At 38.8% G+C, this 13,755-nt stretch overlaps 1 protein-coding gene across 1 annotated transcript in view; it reads right to left on the bottom strand.

Moving 5' to 3' along the window:
* Window positions 1-237: 237 nt before the first annotated feature.
* Window positions 238-13,755, bottom strand: part of LOC126334903 (BRO1 domain-containing protein BROX-like) — a 113,916-nt gene continuing 100,398 nt past the window's right edge. The window contains exon 9 of the mRNA XM_049997612.1: window positions 238-6,495. Within this exon, the coding sequence (XP_049853569.1) occupies window positions 6,391-6,495 (105 nt within the window). The 3' untranslated portion in view covers window positions 238-6,390. The remainder of the gene's footprint in view (window positions 6,496-13,755) is intronic.

Raw genomic sequence — 13,755 nt, 5'->3', positions numbered from 1 at the left:
AAGATGCTGCTGTCACACAGAGTATGCACAAATAGAACAATCTTCCAAAGTAAACACTTTAACAAAATTTATTATTGACAATCTCACAATGTTCCTTATGTCTGGCAATCTAGGATTGAGGGTCTGGGAATTCCTATACATCTGTGGCTCCCACTTTAAAATTATTCTGAGAGGACTGCACCTCAACATACGACAATATTACCTAAAAACTACAGGGTTACCATTACTGTACTGTAATTTCTTTCTTAACGACACAAATAAAACTGAACTAACAAAATTACTCTATACAGTGAATCTTCTCTCATAATTTACAAGCTTGTGTAAGTACTGTATTTTTTTTAATGCACAATGATAAATTTTTGTGGGTGATGAGGAGGGAGGCTGGGGTACGTAGATATATCACACAAAATAAGAAAAATGAAAGAAAAGGTTGTATTATTTATGAGGAAAAGGTCTTCACCTTATACAAAGGAAAGTCCTTAAGTTTTCCAACCTTACACGCACTAACAATTTACACTGTACATTCAAACATATCTGGTGTCTTATACTATGGGATGAATATTTATTTCCTCATGCTTAAGTTGTAAGCACATTAACTACACAAATTCTTTAAGTTCATTTCTACAAATTAATCCATTATTGCCCTTAGACAATCTATAATCTTATTAGGTTTGTTTAAGGATTGTTGAACATCTGTTCTTTCATACCTGTGTCAGTAGTTGTGAGAAGCAGTACGTAATTGGGAACAACTGGCAACTGAATTTAAACATTATTTCTACAGCTTGAACCTCATCACATCGTGAAGTTAAAAAGAGTACATATAACTAGTAAAATAAGTTTTGTTCAGGTTCAGAAACTGTAAGTAGTTCCTCAATAAGCCAACAATCACATGTCATTTATTTAAATTTATGCAACATTATTTGCATCACAGGGACATATGCTAATTTTTCACAAATGTAGTACTAAGCACTAATGGGAGCATTTAAATAATTTTATACATTATTCTAGTAAGTCTATTTGCTTTTGTGATTTTTCTTAGAGAACAAGGCTTTGGAGGCACCAAGTCAATTAGAGAACATTTTATCTTCCACAGAAGAAGAAAATTGAGAAATATGAAAGAGTTACTACTGATTGTGCCATAAAAAAGAAGCGATCTGTTTCTGTTTCATTCCATTGTTTCTGCAGCATCAAGTACAAGTGAGGTGAACACAGTAACTATTGTAATTACAATACCCTCAACAGTCAATGGTACTCCTTGGCGTTCCTTAACCATCCATCTATACTTACAGAATACATCAGGCATGTGTGAGGACCTGATCAAATGGAGGATCAACATGTGAATCAGTACAGGATAAAAATCTTTAATAGAAATGGACTCGGTTCTTTCCAGTTCGTTATTGGATGTCACTGTACACAATGTCTTGATAGCTTACTGCAAAAATGGAAATTCAACTGTCCATGTAAACTTTCCATGAGAATTTGTGCAGGTGTACATGAGACAGTACATGACACCACCAAAAGCACTTTGGATGAACCTCACACTCCATTACTGTAGCAAACAAACTTGAATATAATGGGATGAACCACCTGATAGTTAAAATACAGGAAATCAAAGGAAATATATTGAAATAAACAGCAGGACATCAGCATGCTACCAGTGCAAGAACTGTAATATGGGATTGTTTGTTGAGTGTTTTGCTCTTTATCATACCAAATAATTTAACTTTTTTTATTGGTAATTTGTACTCATCTTTAATTTGTTTTTGTTAATACAAAAATGTGTAACCTTTTCATAGAGATGTATATCTTGCCCGCAATAGTAATTAGCATTCTGGTGTAGTGTATTAAACCTAGAAAGATAAAAACTGCTTTTTCACTTTAAATGCTTCTTTTCATTCTAACACACGAGGAAAGGTAACAAATGTAAAATTTTCAAGCACTAATTGGCTAAACAACATGAAGCTTCAAAAGATTTTCATATCAAATTTATAAGAACAATTCAAGTGTAAAAGTAAAGATACTTCATTCATTTTATTAAGGTACATCACCATATTTTACTTAATGCTTACAAGACAGTAGATCAAATATCTACACAGTCTGATGAATTAATGATGTTACACCAGTAGTCACTTTGGTTCCAACATATAAATTACAACATCAATGGGGAAAATCATTACAGAACTAAATGAAGAAGCCCGATCTTTGCCAGAGAAACCTTAGAATAAATTGTTATCTAAGCTAGAATACTGTATATTATCACATGTCCACCAAAATATTTCACACACCACAAAAACATAAAGTGCTATTAAAGCCCTAGATTTGTTTGCACACTACTATGATTACAGGACTTTACCACACATGGACATATGACATGGTGCACTTTCCTCTTCCACCATCATCCAACCTAGCTTACCCAGTCAGTTAGAGAGTGGCTTGTGCTGTTTTCTATAGTGAACCATACATTAATTAGGCATTTTCCCCACACACTAAGAATTGTTAGTGTTTAGTCACATTAGGTGCTAGAAACAAACTCCAGGGGTAAATCAGTGATTGAATCTCAAACCTTGGATTTGCAACCTGACACAGAGAAGGAAAAAAAAAGATGAAAGACAGCTAGGGCACTCATTTGTACTTCATTATTACTGGACAAAAATAATGAGAATTCCTGAATGAAAAATACATAAAATAAAGGAAAGGCAACCTCTGAGCCCTGTTTTCCTCCTGTTAGAAATTACACACATCCACATGCAAAATCACAAAGACACTCAAGCGCACATAACCGTGGGTGTGGCAACACTGATAAACTAGCTCTAGATATCTAATGTGGTATTTTGTTTTTGTTCTGTAGTTTGGTGTTCGAATTTCAAGTCCGAAAATCATTTTCCTCTACCATGTCATGTTTTGAAGATATTGACAAAAGTTAATTTTCATGGACCACCATTAATTTCTTTTACCCCTTTATTTTCAGTAATTTTTTGTGCAACACCATACAATATTTTTGTTGACTGTAAAAATAATTATATTTAAGGCAGTATGTCAAAACATTTTCGATATTGCACTACTAATATTTCATTAATTTCTTGTTTATTTTCAGTTTAGGACAGTATTAAGGCATGGAGGTTGCATAAATTAACCAGATTCGTTCTGCATTGTGTGCATCTTTCTACCATACAAGTCCCATCGGAAGACTTTTACACCATTTCTGAAGAAACTATATGAATTATACTTCGATTCATAGGTGGATACTGGTAAATTGTGGTCACCACCGTTTGTCTGCTGGACATGTGCATGCAACTTGCATGACTGGATAAGGAAAGTGAAGAAGAATAACCATCTGGCATTTGGAGTTCCTGTGATATGGCGTGAGTCAAGCTACCACACCACAGACTGTTAATTGTTTGGCAAATGTCACTAGATTTTTCTTACAATACTTGTGCACCTGTAATGTAGCCCAATGTTCTCTTAGTTTCTAAACCAGTTCCACATAATCCCACCACTTGTTTAATGCAAATAAATAGCACCTCCAGAAAACACAGTTGATGAAGAAATGCAAGAAAGTTCTCTTTCATCTTTCAGCAATGTATCAGACTTTGATTACCAATCTGGAGAAGGTATTCATTTAATGAACAATGCTGACCTTTGTGATTTTGTACTGGACTGGCACTAACAAGCTGAAATGCTCACTTCGTGCATTAAAGAATTTAATTTGCTTGCACTGGATACAACGGCTTCATATTTTTGCCACAGATATGAAGAATTTGTGAAATTCTTTGCAATGAGTGACACTATTTGCTACTGTGCTGGCATTTGTTGCCTCATGTCAACCCTCGGGGTAGAACACAACATTGAAGCATGGTGGTTCTTCATTAACTCTTCTAAAAGAGAGTTTGAAAGCAGTGTTGTTATACAAGGAAACAAGTATGCAGCAGTACCAGCTGGATATTCTAAAAAAATGTGGGGTACCATGAGTATAAATGGTGTACTGTGGCCACTTAAAAGTTATCACCATTTTCATGGCAATGGAGAAAAGGTACACCAAGTACTGCTGTTTTATCTGTAAGTGGGACAGTAGAGTAGTAAGCACCACTACATAAAGAAAAATTGGCCAATCAGAAACAGAATCTAGCCAGGAAATAAAAATGTCCTTCATGTGCCACTGACTGACTGCGACAAAGTTATCACACCACCACTTTATAACAAGCTGGGGTTCATGAACAATTTTGTGAAGGCACTAGACAATGATTCAGGTGATTTTGGATTTTTGTGCAACAAGTTTCCAGAGTTGAGTTATATGAAAGTGAAAGAAGGTGAGTCCATAGGTCCACAAATAAGGAAGGTAATTGTGGACAGTCGTTTCCGAGACTTACTGAATAATTCAGAAAGAAACACATGGGTGGTATACAAATCAGCTATAAATTATAAATCCGCTGACTGTGTAAATGTTGTGAAGAAGTGCATCAGTGCATACAAACAGCTGGGTGTCAACATGTGCCTCAAAATTCATCTCCTCAACTCACATCTTGACTTCTTCCCAAAAACCTAGGTTCAGCGAGTGACAAACATGTGAAGATTTTCTAAAGGATAACTCACTAATGGAGTAATAGTATCTGCGCTGATGGACTACAGCAATGTTAGCTAACTAGTGTTGGGTACTTCAGCGTGACACACCAAATGCTCAGCATGAACACAAGTCTACAGCCAAGAAATTCAAACCAAACACACTTTAAATTAAAGAAGTATTGTCAATGTGTATGGCTTTTGTGTGTATTACATCTTGAACTAGATATTACTATATAGCATATGCATTATGTAGTACTAAAAAACGGTGCATTGTAGAGACAAATGGTTTGTGTATTTTGAATCAGCATGTTTCACTTGTCTTAGAATAAGTGTTGGATACCACGATATTTGCCAATTTTTAAACTCTGTTTTTCAGTGTTACCAGATAGCAGCATTGCACACTACTGCGGCAACATTGCTCTTTAAAATTTGTGTTGTTGTGGCTGACTATTGCTGGACACTTCAGCGTGACATGCCAATTGCTCAGCACAAACAAGTCTACAGCCATGAAATTGAAACCAAACAAACCTTAGATTAAGGAAGTATGTTCAGTGTGCATATGGGTGTCTGTGTGGTAGTGTGTGTATTTTCTGATAAAAAAAGAGTCAGGGTGTGAAATCTAGTTAATACTGTGTTCTTTTACGTGTGTCTATGTACCATCTATGTAACACACATCAGTTTGCTACAGGTGAGCAGTTGCCTTTCCTTTACTTGAGGTACTCATTCTTATTTGAGACAGACATGGGGTCTTCACAACAAAGATGAGGAATACTGCAGAAGCACTGCTGTTTACTTTATACACTTTTAAATCCTTTGAGTATTGTATTAACTTAGAAGTAACCCTCATGAAAGCATAGGAAGTGAAATTTCTAACACCTAATGACCACAACAGTTGAGTCCTCCAGTATCCAATCACCATTCTACCACTTCCTGTCAATGTCCAATCAATTGAATATTTGTTATAAAGTTCTGTTTTGTGTTTGGATACAGTGATTTGTTTCTAATAATGTTGAAGACTTAAAATCTTACAGCACTTGCCCATATACAAAGCATACTTTTGTACAATGATTGCATCATCTACAGGTAGTAACACAAAAGTGTTAACTGGTAAAAATATTCACATTTATCTGCTATTAAAATAATCAGGCAACATATAACTCATAAAACAGAGTACCCCACTCAAAAAGCACAAATGTAATTATCACATCAGCATTAAAGCATGTACCACATAACTTTTAAAAATATAATTTTTATATACAATTTCTTTGTAAATATATATTTTCTTCTCTACATCTTTATCTTACAATTATTTTGTAAATAAATAAATAAATGCTTCCACTAAAATATGAAAAAATAAAATTAATGTCAAAGGAACTGTAGTAATCAATGTCAAAACTTTCCTCTTCAGGAACAACAATGTATGTGCAAACAGTTAATTATGCAGTAGAAGATAATACTTTGAAAATAAAACAAAATGTTGTAATAATTACAGTCTTTGAGACATTATATTTTCTGTATATAGACATCTAGCTTTGAGAGCAGAATATTGACTCTGCCTAATATGAAGCAAAACAACATTAAGTAATAGCACTTTTACAATATTAATTAAAATTGATACTACACATGTAAAACTGCATATCAAGCCCAAGAGGCACAACTAAAAGCAAAGAAATTGCCACAAATAGTTAAATGTTACATTTATGTATTTGGTTACAGAGTGTGTGTGAACAGGAATAGTTTACGCAACCTGTGATAACACAGACATATAAACAGCTGCACTTCGTAAGCTTGACTTGCCCCAGAACCAATAGTACCACTGAAATTTTTATGTTATTGTATGCTGCATCCACTTTCAGTCTTTGGGTCCTTAGATGACTGGTGAACTTGAGCTTCCTTCACTGCTGGAAGTTCTCCTTCCAGTTTTGCTGCTGTATTCTGAAGAAATAAACAGATGAAAAGTTCTTAATATCTTATTGTTCTGCTATAATTTTTTATTTTTATTTATTCTTTTCTTGTTAGTCATAGTCTACAATGCATGTGAAATTTTAGCTTCTCTGGGTGTATCGAATTTTCAGATAACTTAATTGTCATATTGGCAAGGGAACAATCCATTATTTTCAAGGAATAAGTGGGTGAGATCAGTGGCATGACTATTTAAATCCTCGGTACTTGGGACTGCACCAGCCAGGAAATGAAGAGAGAGTGTAAGCAGAAAAACAATATGCACTATAAGCAACCAGCACTACCACACAACTCACATCAGGCATTATTGGTGAGTTAGCAGCATTGACTCACCTCTCAGTTGTTTGATGAGGGAGAAAGCAGGATTCCAAGTAATATTTAATCAAAAGGCTCTATCTTCACTCTTAAAGTACCTTGTTAGTTCAATGTCAACCACATCAATAATTTTACTATACCAGTGACTGGAAGTTCACATCATAATCTCCATGTTGTTACTTTCCATTGCAGGACTGTTGCTGAGGCAGTGTTCTGCAGTTGCAATTTTGCCTGACTGCTTAAGCATGTGTGATGCTTATGCTCTATTTATCAGGCCTCTATGGTCCTAATGGTTTTATTTATTTATTTACATCAAGTTCTGTAGTACCAAATTGAGGAGCAAATCTCCAAGGTCATGGAATTTGTCAGTACATGAAATTGCAATATACATGTATTAACAGATAAAAATAAAATGCTTGTGAACCCAAAAAAGTCACCCATAAGTTTCAGTAAATGCAGTCAACAATATAGCATAAGAAACAGCTTAATTTTTCAATGAACTCCTCAACAGAATAGAAGGAGTGACCCGTGAGGAAACTCTTCAGTTTGATTTGAAAGTGTGTGGATTAGTGCTAAGATTTTTGAATTCAGTGGTAGCTTACTGAAAATGGATGCAGCAGTGTACTGCACACCTTTCTGCACAAGGGTTAAGGAAGTCCAATCCAAATGCAGGCTGGAATTCTGCCGAGTATTAACTGAGTGAAAGCTGCTTATTCTTGGGAAGAAGTTGATATTGTTAACAAGAATCAGCAGTAAAGAATACATCTATTGAGAGGCCAATGTCAAAATACCCAGACTAGTGAAAAGGGATCGACAAGAGATTCGTGAACTTACACCACTTATTGCCCGAACCACCTGTTTCTGAGCCAAAAATATCCTTTTAGAATGGGAAGAGTTACCCCAAAATATAATACTATATGACATAAGTCAATGAAAATAAGCAAAGTAGACTAATTTTTGTGTCATATGATCACTTACTTCAGATACTGTTCTAATAGTAAAAATGGCAGCATTAAGTCTGTGAACAAAATCCTGAATGTGGGCTTTCCATAATAGTTTACTATCTATCTGAACACCAGAAATCTGAATTGTTCAGTTTCACTAATCATATGCCCGTTCTGTGAAATTAAAATGTTGGGTTTTGTTGAATTGTGTGTTAGAAACTGAGTCTTAATGTGATTTAGCGTTAATTTATTTTCCACAAGCCATGAACTGCACTGTTTGAAACTGACAGTGATGATGATGATGATGCCTGGTTTGTGGGGCGCTCAACTGCACAGTCATCAGTGCCTGTACAAAGTCCCAATTTTTACACAATCCACTGTAGCCACTCACTGTCACACATGATGATGATGATGATGAAATACTGAGGACAACACAAACACCCAGTCCCCAGGCAGAGAAAATCTCCAACATGGCTGGGAATTGAACCCGGGACACCGCGATCCACAGGCAGCAACGCTAGCCATTAGACCATGAGGTTTGAAACCGAGCCAATGTTGCATGCAACATCCTTTACTACCAAGCTAGTGTCATCAGCAAACAGAAATGTTTTAGAGTTACCTGTAATACTAGAGGACATATCATTTATATAAATAAGGAACATGAGTGGCCCCAACAATGATCCCTGGGGCACCACCCATTTGACCGTACCCCACTCAGACCCCATATCACAGCCATTCTCAACACTGTGAATAATGGTCTTGTGCTGTCTGCAGTTAAAGTAAGAGGTGAACCAATTGTAAGCTACTCCCCATATTCTGTAATGGTCCCACTTCTGGAGCAATGTTCTGTGATCAACACAATCAAACACCTTAGTTAAATCAAAAAATATGCCTAGTGTTCAAAACCTTTTCAATTACCCTTACATACACAGCCTTTTCTTTTAGCAAACACTGATGGTATAGAAATAGATCTAAAATTGTCTAAATTACCCCTTTCTCCCTTTTTATAAAGCGGCTTTACTACTGAGTACTTTAATTGTTCATGGGATGGAGAGGTTTGTACGGGCGCACAACGGCAAGGTCTTCAAAGCCCTTTAATTGTTCAGAAAACTGGCTACAGACGAGAGGAACAACCATATATTCTCATGTTACGCTCTGCAACCAGGCTGCTTGATGATAAGATCTTAAAAGTGCCACCTTCAAATGCAGATGGATACTGATGACATGGTAGAGGGGGGCTGAACATAGAAATGTAGATGGGGAGAGAATATTGAACTTTGAGTCACCACAAACACCTATTCAAGAAGAGGATGTCCCACCTTTGGATTTACTACAGTGGTAACAACATGAGCCAGATAGATTTCATTTCTGTACAGCGATGAAACATAAACTTCATTTCGGATGAAAAAAACTATTCCATATGAAACAGTTGCTACACAACACTGCCCGCTAGTTGTCACATTGCGCATCAAACCTCAAAATCAAAGGAAGAGAGAATGCAATGTCCTAGCGTGTACTAAACGGTGGCAACTCAAAGATGCAGAAAGAGACATTATTTCACCCATCACTCTTCCCCATATTACTGACATATGAACATCATGGGATGCCCTGAAAGTCCATGTCATAATAGCAGCCCAGGAAACATTAGGCACCACAGAACCAGGCTGACATAAAATCGATTGCCAAACATGGCTCTGGACTGAGGAGGTGAAGAAGGCTGTGCACATTAGAAAGCAGCTATGCCAAAAGGTCCTCACCTCTAAGACAAATGAAAACTGGAAGGATTACCTTGAAGGGTCAATGTGAAGGCTGGCCGTGTGGCATCGCCCGCTCTGCCTGTGAGTGGACATGTGGCTGCTCCTTCAGCAAGGTCCGAGCACGCACACGGGGGGAGGGGTTTATTAGTTATTGGGAGCTCCAACGTTAGGCGGGTGATGGAGCCCCTTAGGGAAATAGCGGAAAGGTCGAGGAAGAAGGCCAGTGTTCACTCTGTCTGCTTGCCGGGGGTCTCATCTGAGATGTGGAGGAGGCCCTACCGGCGGCGATAGAGAGCACTGGGTGCACCCGACTGCAAATTGTTGCTCATGTCGGCACCAATGACTCCTGCCGTCTGGGGGGTTCAGAGGTCATCCTCAGTTCGTACAGGCGGTTGGCGGAGTTGGTGAAGGCGGAAAGCCTCGCTTGCGGGGTGGAATCAGAGCTAACTAATTGTAGTATCGTTCCCAGAACCGATCACAGTCCTCTGGTTTGGAGCCGAGTGGAAGGCTTAAACCAGAGGCTCAGACGATTCTGCGGAGAGCTGGGGTGCAAATTTCTCGACCTCCGCTATCGGGTGGAGAAATGTAGGGTCCCCCGGAATAGGTCAGGCGTGCACTACACGCCGGAAGCAGCTACGAGGGTAGCGGAGTACGTGTGGAGTACACATGGGTTTTTTTTAGGTTAGAGAATTCCCTCCATAGGCCCGACAAGACGCCTCCTCGGTCACAACGCCCATATAGTACTAGGGACAGAAAGTTGGCTGAAACCACATGTACACAGTAATGAAATCCTAAACTCAGATTGGAATGTATACTGCAGAGACAGGCTGGACAGTGAAGGGGGAGGCGTGTTTATAGCGATAAGAAGTGCAATAGTATCGAAGGAAATTGACGGAGATTCGAATTGTGAAATGATTTGGGTGAAGGTCGCTGTTAAAGCAGGCTCAGACATGGTAATTGGATGTCTCTATAGGCCCCCAGGCTCAGCAGCTGTTGTGGCTCAGCACCTGACAAATAATTTGGAAAATATTTCGAGTAGATTTTCCCACCATGTTATAGTTCAGGGTGGAGATTTTAATTTGCCGGATATAGACTGGGAGACTCAAACGTTCATAACGGGTGGCAGGGACAAAGAATCCAGTGAAATATTTTTAAGTGCTTTATCTGAAAACTACCTTGAGCAGTTAAACAGAGAACCGACTCGTGGCGATAACATATTAGACCTTCTGGTGACAAACAGACCCGAACTATTTGAATCAGTTAATGCAGAACAGGGAATCAGGGATCATAAAGCGGTTACTGCATCGATGATTTCAGCCATAAATAAAAATATTAAAAAAGGTAGGAAGATTTTTCTGTTTAGCAAAAGTGACAAAAAGCAGATTTCTGAGTACCTGATAGCTCAACACAAAAGTTTGTCTCAAGTACAGATAGTGTTGAGGATCAGTGGACAAAGTTCAAAACCATGGTACAATATGCATTAAATGAGTATGTGCCAAGCAAGATCGTAAGAGATGGGAAAGAGCCACCGTTGTACAACAACCGAGTTAGAAAACTGCTGCGGAAGCAAAGGGAACTTCACAGCGAACATAAACATAGCCAAAGCCTTGCAGACAAACAAAAATTACGCGAAGCGAAATGTAGTGTGAGGAGGGCTATGCGAGAGGCTTTCAATGAATTCGAAAGTAAAGTTCTGTGTACTGACTTGGCAGAAAATCCTAAGAAATTTTGGTCCTATGTCAAAGCAATAGGTGGATCAAAACAAAATGTCCAGACACTCTGTGACCAAAATGGTACTGAAACAGAGGATGACAGACTAAAGGCCGAAATACTAAATGTCTTCTTCCAAAGCTGTTTCACAGAGGAAGACTGCACTGTGCTTCCTTCTCTAGATTGTCGGACAGTTGACAAAATGGTAGATATCGAAATAGACGACAGAGAGATAGAGAAACAATTAGAATCGCTCAAAAGAGGAAAGGCCGCTGGTCCTGATGGGATACCAGTTCGATTTTACACAGAGTACGCGAAGGAACTTGCCCCCCTTCTTCCAGCGGTGTACCGTAGGTCTCTAGAAGAGCGAAGCGTTCCAAAGGATTGGAAAAGGGCACAGGTCATCCCCGTTTTCAATAAGGGACGTCGAACAGATGTGCAGAACTATAGACCTATATCTCTAACGTCGATCAGTTGTAGAATTTTGGAACACGTATTATGTTCGAGTATATTGTTTTTTCTGGAGACTAGAAATCTACTCTGGAGGAATCAGCATGGGTTTCGAAAAAGACGGTCGTGTGAAACCCAGCTCGCGCTATTCGTCCACGAGACTCAGAGGGCCTTAGACATGGGTTCACAGGTAGATGCCGTGTTTCTTGACTTCCGCAAGGCGTTTGGCACAGTTCCCCACAGTCGTTTTATGAACAAAGTAAGAGCATACAGACTATCAGATCAATTGTGTGATTGGATTGAGGAGTTCCTAGATAACATAACGCAGCATATCATTCTCAATGGAGAGAAGTCTTCTGAAGTAAGAGTGATTTCAGGTGTGCCGCAGGGGAGTGTCATAGGACCGTTGCTATTCACAATATACATAAATGACCGGGTGGATGACATCGGAAGTTCACTGAGGCTTTTTTCAGATGATGCTGTGGTGTATCAAGAGGTTGCAACAATGGAAAATTGTACTGAAATGCAGGAGGATCTGCAGCGAATTGACGCATGGTGCACGGAATGGCAATTGAATCTCAATGTAGACAAGTGTAATGTGATGCGAATACATAGAAAGATAGGTCCCTTATCATTTAGCTACAAAATAGCAGGTCAGCAACTGGAAGCAGTTAATTCCATAAATTATCTGGGAGTACTCATTAGGAGTGATTTAAAATGAAATGATCATATAAAGTTGATCGTCAGTAAAGCAGATGCCAGACTGAGATTCATTGGAAGAATCGTAAGAAAATGCAATCCAACAACAAAGGAAGTAGGTTACAGTACGCTTGTTCGCCCACTGCTTGAATACTGCTCAGCAGTGTGGGATCTGCACCAGATAGGGTTGATAGAAGAGATAGAGAAGATCCAACGGAGAGCAGTGCACTTCGTTACAGGATCATTTAGTAATCGCGAAAGCGTTACGGAGATGATAGATAAACTCCAGTGGAAGACTGCAGGAGAGACGCTCAGTAGCCCGGTACGGGCTTTTGTTAAAGTTTCGAGAACATACCTTCACCGAAGAGTCAAGCAGTATATTGCTCCCTCCTACGTATATCTCGCGAAGAGACCATGAGGATAAAATCAGAGAGATTAGAGCCCACACAGAAGCATACCGACAATCCTTCTTTCCACGTACAATACGAGAGTGGAATAGAAGGGAGAACCGATAGAGGCACTCAGGGTACCCTCCGCCACACACCGTCAGGTGGCTTGCGGAGTATGGATGTAGATGTAGAAGCTAGGAATGCAGCAAAGAAGGCAGTTGCAGCAGCCAAATCAGCCCACTTCAGTGAAATCTACTAGAAACACCTACTGGAGAATGAGAAATTTATTGACTGGTGAAGCAGCGCAATAAACAAATTGCAGACATTGAAAAATTCCGTGGATGAAGAAAGCAAACTTATCATCAACAGAAAGAAAGTAGCAAAGTGATGGAGGAAATACTTTGAGGAAGTTTGCAATGAGGATTTTCCACATGCTCCAATTACAGTGTTACTTCCAGTAGAGGAACCCATTGCACCAGTCTCCAAGGATGAAGTTGTCAAAGCATTACAGAAAATGAAAAATGGAAAGGCAATGAGGCCATATGATCTTCCTGCAGACTTGTGAATCAAAACACTGGGATTCAGCTGAATGGTTGACAAATTACTTTAATAAGATCATTGAGGAGAGAACATTCCCAGTTGCCTGGACATGTAGCACAACAGTTCCACTTTGGAAGCAGAACAAAATGGAAGTCCAGCTGAATGTAACAACTACTGTCCAATAAGCCTTCTGTCACACATCATTTAAGTATTCGAACGCACCATCAATAAAAGGATCTGATAAACTATCAGTCTCTCCATCAGTCAACATGGATTTGTGAGGGGCTGTGGGATGACAAATGTTATCCATGCAGCTTGTCTGCTTATCAAACAGCACTGTGAGAAGTCAAAACATCTTAACTTTGCCTTTCTCAATCTCGAAAAGGTTTTTGACTGAGTGCCACACGAGTTAGTTTAGCTTGTCCTGCG

The sequence above is a fragment of the Schistocerca gregaria genome, chromosome 2 (assembly GCF_023897955.1).
Source record: "Schistocerca gregaria isolate iqSchGreg1 chromosome 2, iqSchGreg1.2, whole genome shotgun sequence".
Classification (NCBI taxonomy): Eukaryota; Metazoa; Arthropoda; class Insecta; order Orthoptera; family Acrididae; genus Schistocerca; species Schistocerca gregaria.
Note: the sequence above shows the minus strand (reverse complement) of the source record. Positions and strands in the feature narration are given on the sequence as shown.